Source organism: Pseudonaja textilis, chromosome 7 (genome assembly GCF_049901715.1).
Source record: "Pseudonaja textilis isolate UNSWEBS1 chromosome 7, rPseTex1.2, whole genome shotgun sequence".
Taxonomy (NCBI): domain Eukaryota; kingdom Metazoa; phylum Chordata; class Lepidosauria; order Squamata; family Elapidae; genus Pseudonaja; species Pseudonaja textilis.
The window spans coordinates 14,710,094-14,737,840 of NC_141996.1; the positions used below are offsets into that span (position 1 = coordinate 14,710,094).

General features: G+C 37.4%; 1 protein-coding gene across 5 annotated transcripts; it reads left to right on the top strand.

Moving 5' to 3' along the window:
• Positions 1–405: 405 nt before the first annotated feature.
• CEP126 (centrosomal protein 126) lies at positions 406–24,590 on the top strand. 5 transcript variants are annotated; one of them, XM_026706953.2, is made up of 12 exons: positions 406–908; positions 3,885–4,004; positions 4,714–4,859; positions 5,058–5,139; positions 9,166–9,355; positions 10,543–12,631; positions 14,116–14,277; positions 18,216–18,340; positions 18,739–18,826; positions 20,834–21,037; positions 22,503–22,567; positions 24,157–24,590. In XM_026706953.2, the coding sequence occupies exons 1-12, from the start codon at positions 664–666 to the stop codon at positions 24,250–24,252; spliced, it is 3,612 nt and encodes a 1,203-aa protein (XP_026562738.1). In that variant the 5' UTR covers positions 406–663; the 3' UTR covers positions 24,253–24,590. The 5 variants fall into 5 exon arrangements, with proteins under 5 accessions (XP_026562738.1, XP_087793206.1, XP_087793207.1 ...); XM_087937080.1 differs by having other exon boundaries at positions 20,882–21,037; XM_087937081.1 differs by lacking the exon at positions 22,503–22,567.
• The last annotated feature ends 3,157 nt before the right edge of the window (positions 24,591–27,747 follow it).

Genomic DNA, 27,747 nt, shown 5'->3' on the forward strand with positions numbered 1-27,747 from the left:
CTATCACTAAGTGTTTTATGATAAATGTTTTATGATAAATGTATTTTTACAATGTCTATGATCATGTCTATCACTATTGTTGTGTATACACTGAGAGCTTATGCACCGGAGACAAATTCCTTATCTTATCACACTTGACCAATAAAGATTATTCTATTTTTATTTCTATTCCTATTGTTTCTAATCTATTCTTGATTCTATTCGGGAGGGGCGGACGGGGGACACGAAAGAGGGGCAGGAACGAAGAAGCGCGGCTTCTTCAATTCACCGCCCCTTCGTATGACGCAGGGAGTTCTGGGAAATGGAACCTCCCATTTCGACGAGCGAGAAAGCCTGGCTTGGGGAAGCCCCTTTCGCTTCTCCCTCCCTCCCTCTCCGAAGCTCCTCCCCTTCAGCGCCGGGCTCGGTTGCCGTAGCGACGAAAGCGGCGTTGCCGGTTGCTAAGATGGCTGACCGCTGGCCGCGCGGCTCCGGAGCCCGCTGAGGGGGCTTCTCTGGGTGCTTCCGAGGCGGCAAGTGGGGCTCGCGGGGACCCCGCTGCGGGTGGTCCGAGGAGCCCCGAACGCGAGCGCCCGAACCCTGTCAGACCCACCGCGCGCCGAGGCGAATGACTGGGCCTGTGTAAGAGCGGAGAAGAGGATGGCGGCGGAAGGCTAAAGGCGGATGGAGCTTGGCGGCGGCGGAGGCGGCGGTGGCGGCGGCGGTAGCTACTACGCCAACTCCTGGAGGCCGGCGACTGCGGTGGCGGCAGAGCGCAGCAGCCCGGCTTTGGGTAGGGCGCCCGCAGAAGTTGCTGCTGCCGGAGCCGACCTCTCCGCGGCTGCTCCAGGCTGGAGGAAAGGCTTGTCGGAAAGTGCCCCGCCGCGGGGACTTGGCCGCCGGTCCTTGAACGCCTTCGTCCCCTGCACGTATCCTCCCAGATAGCTAGCTGGAAGGCAGCCGGGGTTCCATGGGAAGCAGGCGGGCGGGGGCCACATTGCAAGCGGTCGGGTGCGTGTTTTAAACCCGCGCTTTTGCTAAACAAACAATTCCCTCAACACTGTCAAACTATTTACTAAGTCTGCATTACTATTACTCCTCCCATTCTTCTTTTCACCCATTTCCTCCCATTAAGGACTGTATGAGTGTAACTTTGTTGCCTGTATCCTTACGATTTTTAAAAATTATTATTTTATTGACTTTTTACTAGTATGAATTCATAGGCCCTAGCTTATTATTATGCTTCCTAGTATGATTTATATGTTTTATATGTTTCCTATATATATGTTTTAGTATGATTTATATGTTTTTTATTTCCTATATATATGTTTTCTAGTATGATTTATATATTTTTATATGTTTCCTATATGTATGTTTCCTAGTATGATTTATAATACCTTATGACTACTTCTAAGTGTTACACCTATGTTTCTGGACATACGTATCTTGAGAGCATATGCACCCAAACAAATTCCTTGTGTGTCCAATCACACTTGGCCAATAAAGAATTCTATTCTTAAATAAACCCAAAAACCCAACTCCCAGAATTCCCTGACTTCTAGGGAATCATTATTTGGAGTCCGGTAGAAGGGAATGCAGCTAGTCCTCAACTTAACAACAATTTGTTTAGTGACCATTCAAAGTTAACAATGGCACTGGAAAAAAAAGGGGACTTAGGACCATTTTTTACGCTTTTGATCCATGGAGCAGACACATGGTCATGCAATTGACATTTGGATGCTTGACAATGGACTCACATTTATGACGGTTGCACTGTCCCGGGGTCACATGATCCCCTTTTGCGACTTTCTGACAAAGTCAGTGGAAAAATCAGATTCACTTGAACAGCTGGGTTACTAATTTAACAATAGCAGTGATTCACTTAAAAAAATGGCAACAATGGGACATTGTAAAAATGGGGCAAAACTCAATAAATTTCTCACTTAGCAACATAAATTTTGGGCTCCATTGTGATCATAAATTGAGACTACCTATACTTGGGAGTTCAGGATTAAACCGTTATTGTTTTATAAATATGCTTATGTTTACGGTACCTATCTGCAAGAAAACAGCCAAGCAAATCCAGGGTGATCTAACATACTGTACTTGGATTTTTGTATGTAGCTTTGGTCATCATTTCTGAAAAGATACTGTTCAGCTCAGGAGTGGGATGGTACAGGTTCTGCCCGGTTCTATAGAACCGGTAGCTCTGAAGAGCAGCAGACACTGAACCGGTTCTGTGTTTGCTGCTGTTTGGCCCACCTGCCTCCCCGGGTTCTTATCTGTCCTTTATTTCCTGTTTTTTCAACCTCAGCACAGCTGATGTTGAAATAGCAGGAAAAAAGAGGCTTTTTGAACACTGTGCACCTGTGCGCAGCACTTTTCAGGTGTCTGGACAGCACAGCCGAAGGTTATTTTACATCCACGCGTCAGGCACACATGCATGTGAAGCGCGCATGCGCGCACAAAACATAATCACCAAACTGATAGTAACACCGGTTGAATCCCACCGCGGTTCAGCTAGAAAAAGACAAACAAAATCACTAGAGGACTAGAGATGCTTCCATATAAAGAGAGATTAAAGCACCTGGAACCTGTTAACTTGTGGCTAAGATATGTAAGGAAATATATTACAGAGATATACAGTCATATTGAAAATCTAGATAGTTTTTCTTCCTTTTTCATAATTATAGTTTAGGGTTAGCATGTGCAAATAACTGTTGTCTTGCAGTTTGAAAGATTATTTATAGATTTTATAAATGTGGGATAGGAGTTGACTTATCAAAAGGAAGTTTTCTACAATAAAATGGTCACATTCTGGATCTGCATGCATGTATAAATCTGTGTGCAAGGTTGATTAATACTTTATGTAAATAAAATAACTTTATTCATTTTTAATTAATGCAAAATGTGCAGATTGCTTCAGAAAGCTAGAATGGGTTTGAACTCCCTGTCAAGTGGACACTTGGTTGCAAATACTGATTTTAGTGTAATACATTATGGTAGAAGAAGGGTAATCCTTAAAATTGAGAGGCAGTTTGGTGTAGCGGTTAAGGAAGGGGTCTTCAAACTTGACAGCTTTAAGACTTGTGGACTGCAACTCCCAGAATTCCTCCTCCAGTCATGTTAGCTCAGGAATTCTGGGAATTGAAGTCCACAAGTCTTAAACTTGCCATGTTTGAAGACCCTTGGGTTAAGGCATCATACTAGAAACTGGGAGGCTCTTTATTAGGCACAAAGCCAGTTGAGTGGCCTTGGGCTTGTTATTCAAAATGTTTACACTAAACTGAGCTTGGATTAATATTTCATTTTTTAGATTGACTCTTGGAGAAAGAGCAGGAATCAGAGTAGGGAATAGGCAGTCAATTTCTCACAAATTTTTAACAACTGTGCTTCTGAACTCATCTATAAGTGACACAGAGCAGCAGGTGGACCAGGTTTGCTGATACTTAATTATTCAGTAGTTAATTAAAAAAAGATTGTGAAGATTTACTAAAGAATCTCTTTAGTCTGGTTGCATAAATGAAGAGAATCACATTGAAGCAATCAGAAATTTGTTTCCCATATACATTAATAGGCTTTGACAGAAATTTATGAACTGTGTAAATAGTGCAAATAAAATGTCTGTTTAGTGTAAACACTAGAAAAACAAATTCCATGCGTGGAAGTATCTGAAAACAAATACTTAAGGTTTGAAAGCTGAATTAAAATCTGGTTCATCATTTGAAGTTAAATTTGAAGAATCAATACCAATAAAAAGATTCATAGTTAAGCAGTAGAATGCAAAGAGGGTAGACAAATTCATGGAGACCTGAGCTACTCTAATTTGTAATTGTTATCAAAACTAGAAGTTTATATTCTGATTTTTAGGACTTTTTCCTAAAATTTCTTAATCTCATAATCAGAAATCTAAAGGTTCTTCTTGAAAGAGATTTATCAAAAGAACGTCATGAGTTGCTAAAAGACCAAAGATTGTTTCGTAATCGAGCAAGAAAACATTCTATAGAAACAAATAAAAGAAGGAGGTATGTAAATAACGGATTTGCTTTTTTTTTTGTTACAGTAATGTAGATTAACAGTTCTCTCTGCATGTTGACTTTCCAGTGTGGTATATGACAGAGCAAGTAGGCAGCTTCTCACAGTTCAGTTCCTTTATAAGAAAAGTGTTTTGGATCTCGGTTAGGTCTTGTTTGAGTGGCTCTATTTAAATCAATAAAACATTTACATTAATAGTTATTTCATTTAGATTATTTATATAGCCACCCATTTCACAAAGGTGATGTAGGGTGGTATACAATCATTAAAAACACAAAAATTAATTGTTAATATGTTTATTTGTATGGGTGCAAGGTGCAACATGTCTCATAGGAACCTTTTCAGAACTATTTTCTATGGTAATAGCCCTGGTTTATTTAGAATAAATTTGCATAATAAAAAAATCAGAAAGCATATGGCTGTTACTTCTGGAATATTCATTTTCAGCATAGACTTTAAACCACTCTATGTATACTGCTAAACAGATTACTCTGGGTAGGACATATGCCTTCAAATAATCAGAATTTTCAAGATTTAGAGTTTGTTTTGTAAATAATGTTAATTGTCTTTAGATTACTGCCTTATATTTTTCCCAAAAGATAAATATAAAGTTGGAGAAATAAGTTTTAAATGAAATAGATTCTAAATGACACGCTTAAAATGTAGTTATTATTATTAAAAGCTATAGTTTTTAAATAGACAACTTGAAGAAAAATGGAAAGAGAGTGAAGAAAAAGAACAAAAATTTAGAGAACAAATATTGCTACAGAGGAAACTGAAACATCAGGAAGCAACTGAAAAATTCCAGCGCAGCCATCTTGCAACTTCACAACGCAAGAAAGGAGGTTGGTAAATTAATGAGTTGAGTCTTATTAGAAATTAATCTGGCATTTAGCAACAGCAGCTGCAACCCAAGGGTACATGTGGCCCAAAGAATAGTGCATTGAAACACACATAGTCATTTTTCAAAAAATGCTGATACTGTCCATATTCTATCAAGACTCTAATATTTAACCAAATGTTTTGCCTGTTTTTCACTATAGGACAGAGAAAGCCAGAAAATAAATTGGATGAAGCCCAGAAATGTCAGGTTTCAGGATTATCATCATCTAGAGTCACTGGAAGGTAAATTATTTTATTTAATTCAGAAATAAGGTTGATGAGACAACAAATGATGATGATGAAATAATAGTTGCACAAAATTATCTGACATAAATTAGCTGATCTTCTGCAGCTACAGCACTGTGCAAAGAAAGGGTAATAAAGAGAATTGCCAATACAATATTTCACTGTGGTTATTCTTATGCTTACAATTAGATTTTGTATGTCTTAGCTTATCTGCTTTATGTATTTGTTAAGTAGAACTCTAAAATATCACAAATAATCCCAAAATTCCTTTCTTTCATGTTTTAGTTGTTATGCTGGCTGTACTCACGGATTCTTCTGGGGAATTAGATACTATTTATCAAGTTCTCCTAATTTCATAAAAAGTTACTATCTTTAGCTCTGAATAAACCCCTGTGTTCTGACACATGATAAAATTTCTTATTTATCCTGTTTTATGCTTTGATCCTTACTAAGTTTATACATTCTAATTTCTTCATTTCAGATACAACATTGAGTTCATTTATATTTATTTTAGCTTGTTTCTTCTATTTTTTTTAATAATTTCCATACAAACCACCAGATTCAGTTTCACTAAGATTTAGATAAGGTGGTAAGGAATAATTTATCTCAGCATTCACAATCTGCTTTCTGTAATTATTGTTGAAAATGGAGTACAATGGCAATATGTGTTGTGAAATCATGAGGTTGCATTAAGTACGGTCTTGGCAAACTTCATCAGGCTGATTGAATGGTCATTCACAATCAACATTTTACCAGTGATAATTGTGGCACTGGAAAAAAATACTACTTAACCCCATATTTTTGTCATACAATATATTGCATATTGACCTTTCAAGTCTGTTTCTTGTGTTTCTGGGAAGTTTAGTTTGACCTGTTATGCCATTCTTCCCCATTGCATTATCCCTTGACTTCTCTGTTCCTGTCAAAATAAATCTTTGCTCTTCAAGAAGAAGAAAAAGAAAACCCAGTGATCTCTGTAGGCAATCTCGGGCATGCCTGGTCCATTTCCCCACCCCCACCCCAGTGGAAAGATTGGAGAACGAGGTTGTTTGTATATATAGCACACTCGGAGCTACCAGTGCTACAACATTTCTTTCAATATATATTTCCTATTGTGTGTCTGTTTACTCTCTTCTAATCCCTTTCTCTTCAATCTCTCCACTGGGGTGGGGGGGCAGGGGCAACAGGTGAGGTAGAGGACTATAATGGTGGTCATGTGACTGAGGATGCTGTAAATGTCACAAATGTGGACATTGTTAAAGGGCTTTTTTTCAGCCCCATCTTAATTTCAAACAGCCATTCAATGAGACAATTAGTAAGTGAGGTTTACCTGTATCAAATTCCTACTACTGTTCTTAATTACAAACTTATATGAAAGAGTTACTATGTTTCTAGGTACCAGAACATAAGGAAAATAGAACAAAAAGAAAACTACGTGGAAATGGACATGGAGGGAGAAAAATACAACTATATGGATTTAGGAACACAGTGCTGTACTTATTTTCTGTTACATATTCTATGTTCAAAAGTAACATATTTCACATTAAAAGAACAAAATAATTATTTATAGATTTTCTAGATGTATTTGGACAGGGGCTTAACCTGTTTTGTTAGGCTGGTGAAGTACCATCCTCAAATCCACAGTTATGCATTATTACAGTGGAAAAGATATTAACTACTAAAAATAAAATAATTAAGAAATACAAGATTTTTTTCTACTATTTTATTGTAATATGCTTTTCTCTTTAAAAAGGTCAAACTGATATGTTAAAAATACACAGCATCAAAAAATAATCCAGTGATATAAATTATTTTTCAATATTTAAAATGCTACATCAAATGAGTAAATTTCAGTTTAATATCTACAAACATTCCAATTCAACGCATTAACAGAAGGCAGAAGAAATAAAGAAAATCATTTTTAAACGTGTATGCTTAAGAATCATGAAACCATTTTATAACATAGCAGAGCTGCATAGTTTTAGTTCCGTTCATAGGGGTGTATGTGTGTGTATGTGTGTGTATGTATATATATATTTGTTTTCTTAAGTTTTCGTGGGTACTTACATGTATGGCATTCAGCTTTGTTCGGGTATTTTCCCACGTCATTGTAGTTGTTCAGAAGCCTGATGATGGCAGATGAGATTCTGCCGAAACATTGCTAAAACTTTAAAAGCACAACTACAATGACGTGGGAAAATACCCAAACAAAGCTGAATGCCATATATATATATATATATATATATATATATATATATATATATATATATATATATATATATATATATATATGTATGTATATATGTATGTATGTTTATGTGTGTGTGTGTGTGTGTGTGTGTTAAGTATTCGCGGGTACTTACATGTATGGTATTCAGCTTTGTTCAGGTATTTTCCCACATCGTTATAGTTGTGCTTTTAAAGTTGTAGCAACGTTTCGGCAGGATCTCATCTGCCATCATCAGGCTTCTGTATTGTGTTCGTCTGTGAATCAGGCTTTCACAGTGTTTCTGTTTTAAATTTGGTGCCAGCCTACTGCTGTTGCAGAATGGTTTTTTCTTCATCCTGATTGGTTGGGAGTCTTGGTCTTTGTTTATTGGTCTTGGAGTTTGCTGTGTTTTGCTTGATTGGTGTTTCTAATATCTTCTGTTTGTTTTGTAGCTTTTTTTGTCTTGATTGGCTGGCAACATTGTGTTTTCTGTATTGGAGGCTATTAGTGTGGCTTTGCTTTGAGTAAATAGACAGCTATCATTTATTAGAAAGCTAGGTTTCATCTGGGTGCCTGGTTGGGGTGTGTTTGAGCTGGAGGTATCAGTGGGGGGTCTGTTTGTGCCCAGGTGTTTGCCTGGCTTGTGGTGTGGAGATTTTTTTGTTTGTGAGTGCAGACTTCCAGATAATTCACAGTCTGGTGGAGTCACCTCTTCTATTCATGCTTTCAGATCTTTTTTCAATCTCTATGGCTTCTGTGATAATTCTGTAGCTGGCGTTTTCTATAGTGGCTGGGGTTTTGGTGCCATTGAAGTCGATGCTATGACCTTTGGCTTTCATGTGTTGGACTAGTGAGGAAGTGTGTTCCAGCTTTTTTACTGCATTTTTGTGTTCATCCAGGTGGGTACTTATTCTTCTATTGGTCTATTCAATGTATGTGGCAGGGCATGATGCAGAGGGGACTTCATGTATGCCTTGGTTTTCCAGGTCAATTTTATCTTTGGGGTTTCTTAGGATAGTTGCTATTTTTCTGTTTGTTTTGAAGGCAGTCTTGATGTGATGCTTGTGTAGTATCTTACTGATTTTGTCTGTAGTACCTCTTATGTAGGGCAGGACAGCTGTTCCATAGGTCTGTTCATCTTCTAGGTCTCCATTATGTCTCAGTGTGTTTTTGTGGATCAGGCTAGTTATTTTGCTTTTGTGGAAGCCGTTGGCTGTCAGTACTTTAGTCAGGGTGCATAGTTCAGTTTTTATGCGTGTCTTGTCTGCCAGGCATTTGGTTCTGGCGATTAGTGTTTTGGCCACGGAGTTTATCTGTGCTGGGTGGTGGTGGGATTGGGCGTTGAGGTAGCGGTTGGTGTGTGTTTTCTTCTGGTATATGGTGTGTCCTAGTGTGCCATCTGTTTTTTTGTAGATTAGTACAGGAAATTGTTTAGGTTTTCTTTTCCATGGGGCCAAATCACAAAAGTGTCATCGATGTACCTTAACCATAGTTTGAGTTAGTGGGTGGCATTGGCTAGGGCTCTGGATTTGAATTTTTCCATGAACAGGTTTGCAATGACAGGTGACAGTGGAGAGAAGAAAACAAATATACGTGTATGTATGTATGTGTATGTATTTGTATATGTATGTGTATATATTAATATATACACATACATACATTGGGAAAATTATCTACTTACCTGTTGCTATTAGACGGATTCTGTTTTCTAGAAGTTGTACTTTTAATTTGTTTCAAAACAGTTAGTATGGCATTTTGTTCATAAACCTAATATACTTATCCAGAAATAACAATAAACGTTTCACCCTTCCAAGCTCTATTGGGCCAAATTCGTCAGCTACCAGGAATGGTCCTTTTCAATGGAAACAGAACTCAGCAAAAGCTATTTATGACAGAACACTGCAGGTAAAAAACAGGATAAACCCATGCAATGGCCAGCTTCTCCTCCAACGAAATCTAGATGAAAAGCAGCATCAATCACAACAACATTCTGGTAACTCTCAGGTATGATTGCTTGTAACTTTTGATTCTTAAGACAAGAATTCTCAAAATATCTAATGGCAGGCATGATTAATATTCGAATTGCTTTTGAACAGTATTATTATGACTATTATTTCCTAAAATTATTTATACCCAGATAACACACTGTTTATTTAGAAATGAAATTTTATATGTAATAAAAAATAAATTATAAAAAAAATTTCTAATTGCTTTTGATTAGTTCAATAGAAATACCCAGAATTCCTAAGAAAATTAATATAACCCTTTCTCACATTAATTAATAAAATTAAATTGTAGTTTTTAAACACCTACTGAAATATTATCTATCTGACTAATACAGTATAATCACCAAAAAAAAAAAAAAAGATTTGCTCGGAAAACAGTACCCAACTGAATTTCTCCTTTTGAGTGTTTGGGGAAGTAATCAATATTTTTTTCAAAGTGCAATGAAGTACAATTTTTCAAAGTTTACCGAAGGGCTAGAAGCAGATTTAAAAGATGGCCTTTCTTTGAATAGATATTTATAGATGTCAAGTCCCAGAATCCCCCAGCCAAAAATGTTATGGTCTAGCTAGCACTTGTACATTTCCTAGTATAAAAAGTATATTACACCCATTTTAGTTTTTCTATCCTACCAGTATTATTTAGTTCTAAATTTTTGGTGGGTGCTTTTTTGGGGTGGATGGTAATAATAGAACCAATTTTGGATCAGACACCCTATCCTTTCAATAGTGTGCTCTTTGATGCTCAGAGATCATTTGTGCATGTTGTTTTTAAACAATCCCGCCCTTTCTTTTAAAAAGGAAGTCTTATGTCTATTTTTAAAACAATTACACTTAATACCATTGATTTGAAATTGTTTCAGCTAGTTGCAGGAAGGATTTACTTTAAATATCAAATTTAAATAGATGATAATGAAAATGGAAGAACTATAGGCATGAAGTTATAAAGATAAGTATATGCCAATACTGAATGTTGAAAATTGTGGCACCTAAAAATGAAGTTGTGTGGTATCTAAAAGAAATAAACCAGTCAATTTAGCATTCAGTCAGTGAAGTCATTTTATTGCTCTGAACTAAATTGCCCTAAATATTTTTTACTGTTTTTCATGAAATTTCCAAGTTGTCTGAAACTGTTTTGATGGTATCCTATTAAATTATCTTTGAATTTTATTTATTTTTCTTGTACAGGATTTTCATCAAGAAGTAAACAAAATAACACGTTCAGGGAATGTCTGTAGTGTTGACAGCCTTGAGGATAAAGAACAAAATGGAAGTTGCACAGCACCCGGTAACGCCTCTTCTTTATCTACTCAAGAGGAGTCTTCCTTCCAGCATCCAGAAGGATCAAAGAGCAGAAGTAAACACTTCTCTGCTGAACATGATGATACTTTTTCTAAAAATCAGCATGTGAATAATTGGCTTAGAAATTTAAAAACTACAAATATTCAGGCAGCCTCCCCTTTCCGCGATATTTTAATTAAATACAATGTTGTTCCATCTGATGAAGTCAGATGCAACCCTGACCTGAAATCATCAGTGCCAACTTCATCTGAACAGAGAGAATCTGAGGCCTGTGCTTGTGATGGTAATCTAACCTCTGTACAAAATCAAACAGAAGACAAAAACGTTCTGTTGATATGTCCATCTTCAAACTTAATTAGCACAGGGGATCCTTTACCTGCTGACAGCCCTGCAGCCAAATTAAATAAAGTATGGCTTGTCCCTAATCCTTCTCCTGCAGCTTCTGAACAAGAGAACTTTGAACTTTCTGAAAACAACAGAACTTTATCAACAGAAACTATCGATCCCAGTGTAGATTTGTCTAATCAACAGTGGAATGTCACTTCATATTTCAGCAACAGCTTCTTACTTAATTGCATGCAGAAGGGGAAAGATATTCACGCAGCGAGGTGTACTGAAGATACAGATTATGTAGCTGAAGGTAAAGGCGAAAAGCATTCTGACCCTATAAATATTGAGGCAACTACATTTGAGGAGCCTTCTAAAAACAGCACTGATCAGCACAAAGACATTGAAGAAGGGAAAGAGGCTGAAATTATTTTACCTGTGCCCCAAGGAGAGGGAGCAACCAATTCGTCTGACCCTGAGCAGCAGAACAGTGACAATACGTGTGAGAGAAAAGTGCCAAAAAGCATTTTAAAAAAGGAATCTAAATATGAACTGAGTTGTTTCAAAGCCATGGTTGTAAACAAAGGTATCAAATTTGGACACCAGCCTGTGGCTTCTGTTAGAGACAGTGTTGAATTGGCAAAAATAAAAGGGAAAGATGGGGAAGTTCAAAGGAATTGTAAAAAGCTTAGGTGGTTTGATGAAATTAACAGAGTAGTGGAAATTAATAACAGTGAAAAAAATCCAGAGCCCTGTGTTAATGATATATCTCAGGCAAAACCCCAAGCACCTAGCTTTCAACTTAAAACCACTGCTTCTAAAAATAATCTGAGAAGTATTCCCTCCTGTTTGCTCAATTCTGTTTTTCCAGAAAATAATTTAGAAACTTCACAAATATCTGCCAAACTTGCTACTGTTGGAAACTCAGAAAGAGAGAATGCAGTACACAACGTCTTGGTGCCCAAAGGATATCATATTGCTAAACAAGCATGGATAGCACCAAGAAGTGAAGAAATGATACCTTTTATTTATAATTGTGATCCTAAAAATTCAAAAACTAATCCACGGAAAGGTAGAATGAAAATGATCAAAAGACCAAAATCTGCCAAAGTCCCATCTTCAACCATAATAACTAAAAATCGGAAGAGTGCCATTATCCGACCACAGTCTGCTAGTGAAGCTACTAAGATAGTAAGAGCTCCAGGCAAACTCATAATACCCCACGCTCCATGCAAGCCTATACAAAGCAAAAAGACAGATGAAAAGCCTACCGATGTCTTAAGTCAGCCATCGAATTTGTCTAAGCCTTCCACAGATGCTGAAAATAGTCAGAGTGACAAGAATCTTTTGCCTGAATGTCAAACGTTGGCAAGAGGTTATACAGATGATCCTTCAACTTCAGGTAGCCCTTATTCTCAAATAACCATGATCAGACCTTCGTACAGTATATACACCTACGAGCCTTTGACAAAATCAAAGTGCATTATAAATTCAATCCCACCAGTTGTCCACTACAACAATATTTCAAGGAGAAGTCCCATGTTCTCAGAAAATGGATTATGTCCAGATCGTATACCAACTGATGAAGAAATCACAATTTTGTGGCAAGGAGTACATCGTGCATTGGTTCAAAGGGATGGTGCTGCTGGTAAGATACATCTCAATGTTTTTATAACAATCGTTTACATTTCTGATTTTTAAAAACATGCAAAGAATCTCTTCGTAGAGAATGAATAATTAAGGTTCACAGATATACTGAAAGAAACTAATTCTAATTCAAAGGTCCTTTTCCTGTTGATATACTTACTCTACCCATTGTAGGTTACTGTCTTAGTAGTCTCTTTAGCATGGATACATTGTTTTCCCCTTCGAGTATTAAGCCAAACCTCGGGTGTGGAAAGGATTTTCCCTGAAATCCTAAACTCCATTCTGTGGATTGGCACTGGGCGTGGCATGCCAGAAACTGAACCAAAGCACCTTGTGAAACAGATGGTTCAACCCTGGGAGTGCCTACCATATTATACTGGCAAAAATAGAATCCAGCAACAAACCCCACTTGTATTTTTTAATAGACAGTTAAGATCTCAAGTTTAAAAAAAAAAATCACAGAGAAGGATATATCAGCTAACAATTTAATTGCTATGTTTTTTAGGAACTGTAGCTTCTGGGTTTTTTTTTTTTTTTAGTCATTGCATGGTAATACCAGACGCTGAATACAAATAATCCTTGAAATTATGGCCAAATTGAGCCTGGTCATGAGGGTGTAAAAAGGGTCACCCACATGACTGACCTGATTTTATGACTATTTTGCAGCAGTCGTTAAGCAAATGCCATGGTTATTAAGTTTATTGTTCACTGGCGGCCATTTTTGCTGAAAATAGAAATTAAATGCCAATAAATTACAGTCATGTAACAGTGGAATTGGAGGAAATGGCTTGGCTGAGCCTGGGAGAAAGAGGGCAGGGTGTTTCAAATGCATCATCAATCATCAGCCCTGTGTGCCTACAAGAAATCTAAGTCCAGCCCACCTTGAATGCTTTCTTAATTCCCACTCATTTCCCATAGCCATTAGTAGCTCAGATTTTTGTAGAGAGCTTAAATTTAGCAATAAATCTTTACAACTGCCTGAATCTCCTGATTTCCCTGGCGCTTGACCAGGCTGCTGCAAATGACCATAAATGCAGGCCAGTTGTTGAGCGCCTGAAATGCAGGTATGTGATTCAAGTGGGGGGGTAGCTGTTGTAACTTGGGAACCAGGTTGTAAGTATCTTTCGGGCAGTTTGTCTTAACTTTGGTCATTAAGCAACAGTTGTAAATCAAGGATTACCTACAACTACAGACTATCTCTCTCTAGTATCTATATCTTTATTCTCATAGATAACACTGTTAGTCTTAAAGCAATTATTTTTAATATTACTATTAATAATTCAAATAATGATGTTAATAATGGCATTAATAATAATGGTTCTCCCCACCTGATAGGAAACAGGTACCAGTACAAATATGCTTTTATATTTTTAATAAATTAAAATGTCATATTCCTGGTTTAAGAATAATAATTCTATATTCTCAAGATGAATTATGCTGATGTAATTGGATTATTTTCTGGTGTTTTTTTTTAATTACTTTCAGGTGATTCACAGCATTATGCTTCCTTATGCAATAATTCAAATAATGGTGACTTGCAGCACGCTAGATCTAACGTGTCTCACATCACTATAGACGGTGGCCATCTGATGAGCAATATGAAATCAGGTGTTAGAGTCAATCCTATTATGTCTTCCCAACCAAGTGGTAAGATTTTTGTTGCCAGGTTTTTATGTTGAAAGAATGCCAAAGGATAAACCAAGTGTATGTCTTCTAGTCAGTGAGCTCTTTATGCAATTCAATAAAAAATAACATTTTAATTAGTGCAATATCTAGAAATCTGCCATTTTTATTAGTGTAGGTTATTTTTTAGTGTGTAAAAACTCATGGAAATATATATTGGGAAATAGGTATTTATATTGGAGGAATTGTTAGTGATGATTTTATTCAATAGTTATTTCTTCCTGTACTTTGTACATTACTTGGGACTGTTTCTGTTTTTCTTTTTCAGAACATTCAGACTAAAAATGCTGATCAAGTTTTAAAAAAGAATTGAACTGATTATAATTAACAATTTTCAACTCTGCTAATTGTATAACATTTAGAACTTGCTGCTATTAATAAACCAGAATGCCGCTTGGTTAATCTAATCAAAGCATTCAACCCTAGTGGTTGATTGCCATGCCTTAACCATTGTCATAACTTTCAGTATAGGCATGTAATTCACTTGGATGAGCCCATATTTTGAAGAAAAAGGCAGATTCTGTTTTCAATTTCTTGTAATAAAAACTTATATTCTAGTAAGACTAAGAAAGGCTCTGCTATACACTTTGGAGAAATGATGCCTCCTTCAAAGTCAAACAAAAAATCAGTGATTGAATTGTATTTCATTTTTTAGAAGGACAGTGCATCTGTTGAGAAAATGAGCACTGGTTTCTAATCCTTTTTCTCTGTGTTCTACTTATTTTTGTTTTTCTTATATCCTCATTACAAAATTGACATATAAAAGAAAGTGGCTGTGTACATATAAAATTTAGGAAATCTAGCATTACCAAAATAATTTAAAGATTAAAAAAGAAATTATGCAATCTATGCATTTCTTTTTCTCTCTCGCTTAATTTGAGTGATCCTATGGGATAATTAGGGTTTATGTGTAATTTGTCTGGTTTTCATATATATACAGTACATATATATGTATATGTATATATGTCTGTATGTGTATGTATATGTGTGTGTGTGTGTGTGTATGTATGGTATTCAGCTTTGTTCGGGTATTTTCCCACATCATTGTAGTTGTGCTTTTAAAGTTGTAGCAACGTTTCAGCAGAATATCATCTGCCATCATCCGGCTTCTGTATAGTGTTTGTCTGTCAGTCAGACTTTCACAGTCATTTCAGTTTTAAATTTGGTGCTAGCCTACTGCTGTGCCACAATGGTTTTTTCTTCATCCTGATTGGTTGGGAGTCTTGGCCTGTGTTTATTGGTCTTGGAGTTTGCTGTGTTCTGCTTGATTGGTGTTTCTAATATCTTAAGTCTGTTTTGTAGCTCTTTTTGTCTTAATTGGCTGGCAACATTGTGTTTCCTGTATTGGAGGCTTTTAGTGCGGCTTGGCTCCGAGTAAATGGACGGCTATCATTTATTAGGAAGCTAGGTTTCATCTGGGTACCTGGTTGGGGTGTGTTTGAGCTGGAGGTATCGGGGGGGTCCTGTTTGTGCCCAGGTATTTGCCTATCTTGTGGTGTGGAGATTTTTTTGTTTGTGAGTGCAGGTTTCCAGATAATTGACAGTCTGGTAGAGTCATCTCTTCTATTCATGTTCCACCAAACTGCCAATTATCTGGAAGCCTGCACTCTCAAACAAAAAAAATCTCCACACCACAAGCCAGGCAAACACCTGGGCACAAACAGATCCCCCCTGATACCTCCAGCTCAAACATACCCCAACCAGGCACCCATATGAAACCTAGCTTCCGAATCAATGATAGCACTATACACTATAAATGATAACACTATACAGAAGCCTGATGATGGCAGATGAGATTCTGCCAAAACGTTGCTACAACTTTAAAAGCACAACTATAATGATGTGGGAAAATACCCGAACAAAGCTGAATACCATACATACATACATACATACATACATGTGCACACTGCTCAAAAAAATAAAGGGAACACTTAAACAACACAATGTAACTCCAAGTCAATCACACTTATGTGAAATCAAACTGTCCACTTAGGTAGCAACACTGATTGACAATCAATTTCACATGCTGTTGTGCAAATGGGATAGACAACAGGTGGAAAGCATAGGCAGTTAGCAAGACATCCCCAATAAAAGAATGGTTCTGGAGGTGGTGACACAGACCATTTCTCAGTTCCTATGCTTTGTGGCTGATGGTTTGGTCACTTTTGAATGCTGGCGGTGCTTTCACTCTAGTGGTAGCGTGAGACAGAGTCTACAACCTATACAAGTGGCTCAGGTAGTGCAGCTCATCCAGGATGGCACATCAATGCGAGCTGTGGCAAGAAGGCTTGCTTTGTCTGTCAGCATAGTGTCCAAAGCATGGAGGTGCTACCAGGAGACAGGCCAGTACATTGGGAGACACGGAGGAGGCCATAGGAGGGCAACAACCCAGTATCAGGACCTCTATGGCCTTTGTGCAAGGAGGGACAGGAGGAGCACTGCCAGAGCCCTGCAAAATGACCTTCAGCAGAATGAATGTGCATGTGGCTGCTCAAACAGTCAGAAACAGACTCCATGAGGGTAGTATGAGGGCCCGATGTCCACAGGTGGGGGTTGTGCTTACAGCCCAACACCGTGCAGGACGTTTGGCATTTGCCAGAGAACACCAAGAATGGCAAATTCGCCACTGGCGCCCTGTGCTCTTCACAGATGAAAGCAGGTTCACACTGAGCACATGTGACAGACATGACAGGGTCAGAAGACGCCATGGAGAATGTTCTGCTTCCTGCAACATCCTCCAGCATGACCAGTTTGGCAGTGGGTCTGTAATGGTATGGGGTGGCATTTCTTTAGGGAGCTGCACAGCCCTCCATATGCTCTCCAGAGGTAGCCTGAATGCCATTAGGTACCGAGATGAGATCCTCAGACCCCTTGTGAGACCATATGCTGGTGCGGTTGGCCCTGGGTTCCTCCTAATGCACAACAATGCTAGACCTCATGTGGCTGGAGTGTGTCAGCAGTTCCTGCAAGATGAAGGCATTGATGCTATGGACTGGCCCGCCCGTTCCCCAGACCTGAATCCAATTGAGCAGATCTGGGACATCATGTCTCGCTCTATCCACCAACGCCACGTTGCACCACAGACTCTCCAGGAGTTGGGGGATGCTTTAGTCCAGGTGTGGGAAGAGATCCCTCAGGAGACCATCCTCCACCTCATCAGGAGCATGCCCAGGCGTTGTAGGGAGGTCATACAGGCACGTGGAGGCCACACACACTACTGAGCCTCATTCTGGCTTGTTTTAAGGACATTACATCAAAGTTGGATCAGCCTGTAGTGTTTTTCTCCACTTTAATTTTGAGTGTAACTCCAAATCCAGACCTCCATGGGTTGCTAAATTTGATTTCCATTGATAATTTTTGTGTGATTTTGTTGTCAGCACATTCAACTATGTAATGAACAAAGTATTTAATAAGAATATTTCATTCATTTAGATCTACGATGTCTTATTTTTGTGTTCCCTTTATTTTTTTGAGCAGTGTATATGCAGGTTATGGCGTGTTCGGGTCTTTTCCCATGTAAGATTGAGAGTATCTTGGCGATGTTTTGACGAGGTCCCACTCGCCATATTCAGGCTGGTGCTTTCGGCTTCGTGCTTGTGCGGGCAAAAAAGCACAAAGCCGAAAGCACCAGCCTGAAGATGGCGAGTGGAACCTTGTCAAAACATCACCAAGATACTCTCAATCTTACACAGGAAAAGACCCGAACACACCAAAACCTGCATACCTGCACCCGTGAAAATCTTGTATGTATGTATGTATGTATGTATGTATGTATGCGCAATATAACATATAGGAGTTTTCAAAATAGCTTATAACAAAAACATAACAGTTAAAAATAGCCTGATAAGACAAATTTAAGATAATCAGTTCTATTTTTTGTGAGGCTTTTGCATTACTTTCAGCTCATTTTGCTTTTGCAAGACGAAAACAAATTAATGAAAATAATGAAAATAAACGCAAGGCTCTTTTAGAACAGAGAAGACAAATTTCAGCCTCTTCAGCAAGGAAATCCACTGGTGCTGGACAGGTAGGTCTAATAAATTATTGTGTCAAAATATCAAAAATAGTTTTTGGTCAAAATATCACATTAAAAAATTCCATGAGTAAATACAAAATATTTGAAAAAGACTCCAGATAAACCTGGATCTACCAATAATAGCAAGCTATGACATGTATGTGTATTCCATTGTACAAGCATTAAGAAACATTACAGTTATTTTTATCAGTAGTAACGCTATCAGTACATTGCCTTTTTAAACTAACATTTGTTTTCACCTAATGGTACGTATATTACGTGTAATCACAACAGAGAGTAAACTGTTTTATGTAAATTTTACATTAAATTTTATATATGGTTTTTGTAAATAGATTTGCAATTCATTTTGATTACATTTTTAAAAACAACTTGATAATTTTTTTACATAGAATATATCACAAGCCCCATTGCAAGTGCATTCTCAGTGTATGTTCGAGCCAGTCCGAGTCGCAGGTGGTGTCAATAATTCTGACGAAGGTAAAGCAGCATATTTCAGTCTAATTTGGGATCTAAATTAGATCATCATTCATTCCTGTAGGTGTCATTCTCGTTTATTAACATGGATTGGAACTAGCCTCGGAAGAAGGAGGTGAACCAACATAAAATTCTGCCACCTACCCCCAACTCCCAAAGTCAGCTGAAAACGATATAATGGTCAATGGTACTGAAAACTGCCAAGAGTCCAAGAAGAGCAAGGATGGATGCCCAGTTTCCATCACACTCCCACAATAAATAGTACATAAGGGCGACCAATATTGTTTTTGTCCCATTTTGTTCTGACCTAGGCTTCATAAAATCACAAAACAAAATTTCTTGTCCTTACAAAACCCCTTTTTATTTGGCTAATGTGAATTCCTATCATTCACATCCAGCAAAATCCCAGCAAACAGTCTTTCAGAGGTGAATGATAACCACAGACCTTATCAGGCTTGGAGAGTTGCCAGACAGATAGCTTCCAAGTGCAATGCCGTACCAGAAAATACTTGGCAAGGAGTCTATGAGAGTCACAAACAAATCTGCATACTAATTAAATGAACTAATTGTCTCCTGCAAAACCACTCCCCTTTCGCTCCTCTTTATTTCCTATGGGAGGGGTCATTCACCATCCACCTGTGCCTTTACTCCTGAGTCGACACTTGTTCTTTAACTGTTCCCTTCTCCTGGCAACTCTGTGCATGTGCACACTGGGAACAGGCTCCAGCTGTTCTTCTGCCCCACTGATTTCCAGCTCTGAAAGCAGCTGATAACTGTCAGGTGGCCCTGGCCCCATCTCTGCCTCTGACACAGAGCACTCATCAGAGCCTTCCCCAGTCTCCAGGACTAGCCCATGTTCCTCCCCAACCTCCTCACTGTCCACGTCTGCTGCCAGCTCGGCTGAACACTGGTGGGCCACAACACATATCCTGACCTGAAACCTGACTGAAAAGGGTCCAGATAATCCATTTCCTCCAGAATCTCACCAGGGGGGAGGGGGGAGACTGGATAAATTTTTGCAGAATAATGGGATCCAGTGATGCTGCTTAAGTCAGCGCACACTAGCGCATCATTAAAAAGAAACGGAAACACCACCTCCAACAAAGATGAATTCACTATTGCTTGGTTCCATCCAAGCACTTCCTGGTTGGCCTTAACCAGCCAGGAGAGGCATAGATCTAATGAGCTGGTGGTAGCGTTTGCATTCCATAGGACCCTATTTACTTCCTCAGGGTCCAGCCGAATGAAGCCATTTCCAGATAACTGGGTAAATCTACCCCCTGGGCATTTCCACAGGACTTGCACCATGCTTGCCAGTCAACTAGAAGCAAATTTGAATAATTTATCCTCCAGATCCACAGCCTTGCAAGTGAATCTCCAGGCCACCCTTTCCAAGGATAGTCTGGGTGATCCTAAACAGGGATCACGTTCTGGGCAACATGCCACGGATGCAATAAGAGTGGAGAAATGTTGACTCTTCGCTTCTCTTACTGCCATGAGTTTAATCTTAATAGCAACCTTAACTCACGTTTGGACAAATTCATTTTTGTTCTTCCCAATTATATTCTGAGAATGTCTTGTATTGATACTTTAAAATAAACATTACACTGAAACTCTGAAAAGATGAAGGTATGCATTTGATGTACACTAAATTAGATATATATGTCTTACTATCCCAGAAACCAGCCCTGAATTGAGATGATTTAAACAGTCAATATGATGTACTTTGAGGAGGAAAAAAACTACTCATTGTCTATTTATGTTTCATGCATTCTCTTTCAGTAGCCCTCCAATATGATACTAGTAGTGCCACAATTGCACTTATCCTGGCTATGTATAAGACATTTGGGGTTTTTTTGGAAGTTGTTTTAAAAAAACCTATTGCAATAGTTTCAAAACTTTGAAAGATACATTAAAAAAAACACACTAAATGCAATAGCCAATCCAGACATTTCTAACCCATCTTTCTTAAAAGCTTTTCACAGTATATATTTTTGTTCTAAAATTCAGATGGTACTACACAGTTCCTAATGCCAGAAAACCTTGTGAATTTGTCAGCTGCAGAAGGTGAAATTTTGGCTGGTTTGGATACATCGCAACCATATAGGCAGATTGCAGTGCGAAATAGACCACCCCGGCAAGGAATGAGCGCTCTGTCATTTGAAGAGCACAAAGTCCTTCAGTCCCTTGACCGCATCAATCACCGGCTACAGAGTAAGTATTCTGAAAATTATCCATTGAATTGCACCAAGGTGATTTGACAAGTCACATAAATGTAAACAAGTATGATTCTCTTTTTCACCTTAACGTTCATTGCCAAGCAGGAACTTCAGGTCCAAAAGTCACTCTAGATGTGAAATGTGAGTAGGATGTTTCACTTGAGTAATTAAAATTAGTCATAATATATTACTTTGAGTAGGTTTTATTTTAAACTCTGAGGCCCAAGGGGCAGTCTCTAAGCCAGCAGAATTGAATGGTTAATAAGATATACTATTTTCTTCCCTTGGAAAATTAAAATCTGTGGTACTGTTTGGTCAGGTATTATTACGATGATATATTAGCATTTGAAGGCAAAACATACTTTTCTCCTAATTTAGAAATCTACCACCAATCAGTGGTAACAATCAGTGCACCAATCAAACTTTGGGGATCAGCTGATAGCCCTTTGTATTGTTTTATTGTTTAGAAGACCTGAAATTAAGCAGAAAATATTAATGGAGAGGAAAAGAGGAAGAAGATTAAAAAGAAAGAAACAAGCCATTTATCTTAAACCCATTCCTATCAAGTTATCTCATTGTATATTAGGAAGAAATACATGTTTTGAGTCAGAGCCTGCAGCTGATTTGTACTAAGGGTAATCCTGTTTAAAAAAAGAGGAAAGGAGGACCAAAATGCAATAAATGTATGATTGCATTAACATGTAGATTTTATTAAATATACAATTAAGTAAATCTGATTAATATTATTTATCCCCTACATTTAGCAATCCTTCCCTTTTATAACATTTTAAATTGTAATTTGATAGTAGTGCTTGAAGGTGGTATGGAACTGTTGTTGAAGACTTAAAGGTTTATCAGGTTATTTTCCACAGCAGTAGAGCATTCAGCAATAGGAGGAGGAGGAGGAGGAGGAGGAGGATAGGGAGCTACAGATCTAAGTCATGTGAAGGATGATAGATTAATGAAAGCTGATTATAAATCAATATCACCTAAAAGTTAAAAAATAAAAATATACAATTATGTTGGTTGTTAGATCTGCGTTGTATCAGCAGAGGGCAGTACTCAACAACTTTGCCATGGCTCAAGTTCAGCAGGCCCTGGGCTGAGCATTACTGGGATGGGAGACTTCCAGGAGTGCAGGCTAGAATGGGAAGCCCAGAAAAGGGTATTATTGTCAGTCCATTTTCAGATGGCTGTCAAAAAGGCTACATGAGCAAGCTTGACTCAAAAGAGATTTAATAAGTAAATCTATAGTGTTTGATAAACAGTTCCTTTAATTAAAAATTAGTTATTTCAAAATTAAAGTGAAGTTTGATTCTAAAATAAAATGCTTTTCACACATACACCAATTAAAAGAATAATAGTCTAGATCACATAATATTCCAGGAAAAGACTATATAGACCACAAGTTATTTCTTACCATACAATTGAAGTTTTGTAATTATTTCATACTCTCTTAGATGTTCATGAAACAATTAACAAAAACCCATCTTCTACAAGTGTTTTGCAGACTATTTCCCCTTTGGTAAGCATCTTCATTTAACTAACATTATAATGTTAACTAACATTATAATACCATAAGCTAACTACATTAAAACTTAAACATTTACTTGTGAGTTTTCAAATACATATAGCTTGCCATGTTAGAATTATAGTGACAGATTTGGAAATTAGTTCTCAGTCTAATCCACCACAGTTTATTTCCTGTATTGCCTGGTCACATTTAGAACAACAAATGTGATGTTCTAAAAGCAGGGGTGTCAAACTCATGTCGTCACATCATCAACAAGTGATGTATTGTGATTTTTCCCCCTTTGTTAAACCGGAGGTGTGGGCGTGGCCAGCACATGACACATCCGGCCAGTGGGCTGCGAGTTGACACCCCTATTCTAAAGGAATTGACGACTGTTGCTATGTGAGATCCTCAAATCATGTTTTCCCTTTCAAGTGAGAACTCGACACAGACCAAATATGTGCTCTGTATTTCTGCTTCTTGTCCATTTCTCTCACTGACTCTTAACTCCCTAAGTTTTTGATATCCAGCCTCCAGTTAAAAGGAACAGTAGAGAAGAAACCGATTGTAATCAGAAAGTATATGTATGTGTGTTCCATGTGCTATGTGTCTACTTCTAGAGTCACTTTATATGGAGAGGAATTGGGCTATCAAAGAGAAAGAATAACAGTCCGTATGAAATTAGGCTGTCTGTACACACTGTCTGGGAGAAAGAGGGATAATTACTATTACGAGCCAGAGACCAGTACAAAGTACATAATTTATTACTAAAGTAAGAAAAGTGTAATACAAATAGAACTTTAATGGGAAGATCAACAATTTAGCTAGCAACTGAAATAAGGTCTGCATGGAAGGAAGGAAGAGGGGGAGAATGAAATTGTTTCCTAATAAGAAAAAAAAAAACACCTATATTTTTATAGTTAACTTCCATTGTATGAGGGAGGGGAAAAACAAGAGTGAGAAAATCAGAAGAGCAAATCACAAATATTACCTGCTCCAATATGGATGCTGGTAGATTTTCAATCAATTTCCTGCTTGGGAATAGAAGATGAAAAAAATTCTACCCATGCTATCAATGTTATTATTAAAATGGACTAAATTCCAACAAGTAAAATTACCAGAGAATAAGAAAGAATAAAACTATATTGATATTACTATAAGGCAAATTTCAGTCTTCATATTACAAGTAGTTATTCAACATTTGAAATAAATTTATATTGGACTTACAGCTGAACTGCAGACTTCCTTTATTTTCTTTATTTCTGTTCAAATATTGTAGGCAGTTAGCTTTATTAATTTGGATTGTAATCTATGTTTATTTATTTAGAATAAATTCAATTTGACTCATATATAAAATTATACGTTGCATCACTTTCTAATTTTTGTTCATCATTATTTTTGCTAGGATTGTTGTTTGTAGCTTTTGGTGTATTTTATTTTTTCTACTACTATACTAGCATATATGTTATCCATATTAACTTGGGTATAAATTAATATTTGCAAATGGCTTATACAGTAGTAGGAAGTAACCTATTCTTACTGCTACAATTCTGTGGGTGTTTTAATATTTATATTTTAAAGTTTGCTTTTTATTCTTTCAGGTCACATCTCCCTCATACATGGATATAATGCCTCCCATGCAAAGGTATAGGAGCATATTGGATGCCACGCATAGCCTAAAGCAAAGAAGATACTGACTTGGCCCTAATAAAGTTTGCTGAACTGAGATTTATATAATATATTCTCAGTTGCTATATTTGTAACATAATTATTTACAACGTGCCTTAAATGCTATTTTTTTAAAAAAAATCTTCAAAATAAAGATGTAACACAAGTATTGACTGCTTGTTACCTAGTTTACATTTAGGGCAAAAATTATTTTATATATGCACTTTACTGTAAAATGTATTGTATTTTTTAAAAAATGGAAATACCTCAATTTTAAATGAGTGGCAATGTTTGTAAATTTACTGTAAATTTTAATTAAAAGGAAAAGAAATTATTTTGCTACTGATTAAAATTATGTATGAGTTCATCTCCTAACTTTATGGTTTTCATTAAGCGCTAATAAATGTCTGCTACATTTTCAAAACACATGGTGTAGAAAATGAAACTCTTATCTATAAAACTCACCAATTTAATAATTTCTTTCCCATTTTTACTGCTCCAGTTCTAACTCCAGAAGTGATGATAGTCAGTACAATAGTGATAACACTTTAAAAAACTTAAAGTAGTATTAATATATACCTACCCTAATTCTTTGAACATATCTTTAAATTGAAATCAGGTGGAAACATACCATAATCTCATTTCTACAACACAGGGACATGTCAATCATTGACAACACATCTATTAAATCCATCTTTGGCATAAAAATATTCCACTTCATACTTATATCTTTAACAATGTTTTCCCTCAAAGTTGTATTAATATACAGTATAAGTTGAAACCATATTATTTTTAAAATATTATTTGGGGAGTTCCATAAACAGAAATAAGATTGTCTGCTGAAAAAAAATTCAAAAATCAATCTCTTCCAGGTACTTCAGATCCATGATGAAATTCAAATGACCTTAATCCCTTATTCCTTTTAAAAATTATCAAGTAATTACAAAATATCATTCTATAAATAACAGATGCAGACCTTTCTATACCTGTTTCATGGGGAAAAGTGGAATTCAGAGGTTATTCCTCCCAGACAATATTTACTTAAAACATAGAGTTAGTTGCCCATCTTGTAACCAACTCTGGGAAGCTCCTAATCAAAAGTTAAAACAGAATAAAAGCATGTTTTCTGATTTTCATGATTGGCGATATACCCCGTGATACCTTCCACCCTAGTTTGGAAGCTCTCACAACTCAATGAAGTATGTTTTCAAGGTGCTAAAACAGGTCAGGAATCAAATCGCTTTCCCACTTCTTACAATAACAGTGCTATGTCAGACGGATGCTGATTGTGGGAACTCTGGATCCAAGCCAATGTTTTGGCTAACAAAATGCAGGAAATGTGGAATTAGCAGGAAGCATAACTACAATACTCCCTGGATTCAGACTATTCATGATATATGAATGTGCTCACAATTTCAGAATATTTCTGGGTTGCTGGCTTTCAGGTTAATTAGCTTGTCTTCATTTGGCTTGCTATGAATCTTATTCTATCGCCATTTGCTTTTGTCACCTTCTGACAAGATTAATTCAGTATCCTATAAGTGGGACTATAAGCAGGGGACATTGTTCTATCTGCTAATTGGTTTGAAAATATTGTTATATTCCAGGCTATATAAATTGCTGCTAGTTTGGTACCAGTTTGGTTAAATCTTAATTTTATAGGCTTTAGAATTTGAAGATTCATCCGTGCAAAAACTGGGCACCCAGCTAAAGACATGTCACTACTGTACCTGCCTTTCATTATGTTCACTTCAAAATAAAAAGTTTTTCAAAAGGAGGTATAGCTAATTTATTCAAATAGAATGAGTGACTCAGTAGAACATTAGAATATTTCAAGTATTTTTTTCTAGATGGTCAAAAATGAGCTGGATTATTATTTTTTGGTTAAGTCTTTAAGCAGAGGCTGGATAGCTCAATAACAGAAGATGCTGTAATAATAATTATCCTACATTGGGAGAGGGCTGGATTGGATGACCTTTCCAATTCTGTGATTTTGTTAATATTTAGTCATGTTGAAAAGATGGGCCTTCATATTTTTGCTACAGTAAAATATTTTGGAACTCTACTTGTTTTGCTTTCAGAACAAGCACAGCATTTTTTAAAAGAACAAAGCTGAGATTTCCTGGCACAGTGTGCATAGTTTTGGGCACCTTGTTTTGTAGCACTTCATAAATTTTATTTGCACCAATGTAAACAGGTGAGAAAGAAAAGATAAATTTGCAAATTATTTATGTAAAGGCAAAAAAACTTTAAAGAAAACTTGCAGCTCAGAACTATTACATAGGCGGCCAGCCAAAATGTCATTTTTCTTCTGTACTGTACAAGAGTTGGAATGTTAAAAAGAGGTCCATGCTTAATCAAATATGCATAAAATGTTCATGACAATATGAACTGGTGCTGTATTTAAAACTTACCTTGATAACTAATTTTTAATAATTTTCTTTTTCTTTTGAGAGTGGGCATCAGGATTTCATTTTTTACTGTGTGCCAGTGTTTTCACAGAAAAAAGTGACAATAAAGATTATCTTATCTATCTTAATCATTTCTTAGTGTTGCTTAGGTTATTTTTGTAAACAACCTCACAGCTCTGACAATATTGTGCGGTTTGGGGCACATTATGTAATAAAATGCTATTAAATTTATTTATTTATAAAATCCATAGGCCCCTCCATCTTATCTCAAGGTAACTCTGGGCAGCTTACAACCATAAAAGATAAAAACCATATAAACTAAAAACATAAATAAGTGAAATGCATGATAGCAGTAGTAGTCCATCTTCAATGGGTGAATTGTAGTAAGCCAGGAGTAGGCAAATTTTACTGGGCTAGCAATTACTTTAATCTCCTTCTCCGCTCTCCCTTTTTCTCTACGTTGTCAGACTATTTGAAGTATCCCACCTGATTGTCTTCTAAATATTTTCTGGATTTTGGCTGGGATACTATTAATTGTACAATACAGTCCACTTGATCCACAGTCCTCTATGCCAGGGGTCCCCAACCACCGGGCCGTGGACCGGTCCCGGTCCGTGGAACATTTCTTACCAGGCCACCGGTTTGCTGGGCGCTGCCATCTTGTTTGACGAGAAAGTGCTTCCGGGTGAGCTTTTCCAGTTGGAAAGCGGTGTTTGGGTCCTGAAGGAATCCTCGTGCCTTAGTTTCATCGAAGGGGGGTGGCTTCAAATGAAACTAAGGCGCGAGGATTCTTTCAGCACCCAAGGCAAGGAAAGCCGAGCGACTGTCCCGAAGCCATCCCGAAGCGAAGCCCATCGACAAAGGTACAAAGGTGGCGTGGAGAAGCGGGGGATGGCTGGCTGGCCGGTCGCTCGGCTCACCTTGCCTTGTCATGCATGCTGATGCCAGTACCGGGCCGTGGATCATTTTGTGATGCCAGTCCCGGGCCGTGGCATAAAAAAGATTGGGGGCCACTGCTCTATGCTAATGACATGCACCAAAGTTGTAATGGAACGAAAGCTACTATCACTGCAGCAGGAGAACAAGTTGAAAATCTCTTTCCCTAATGTCACA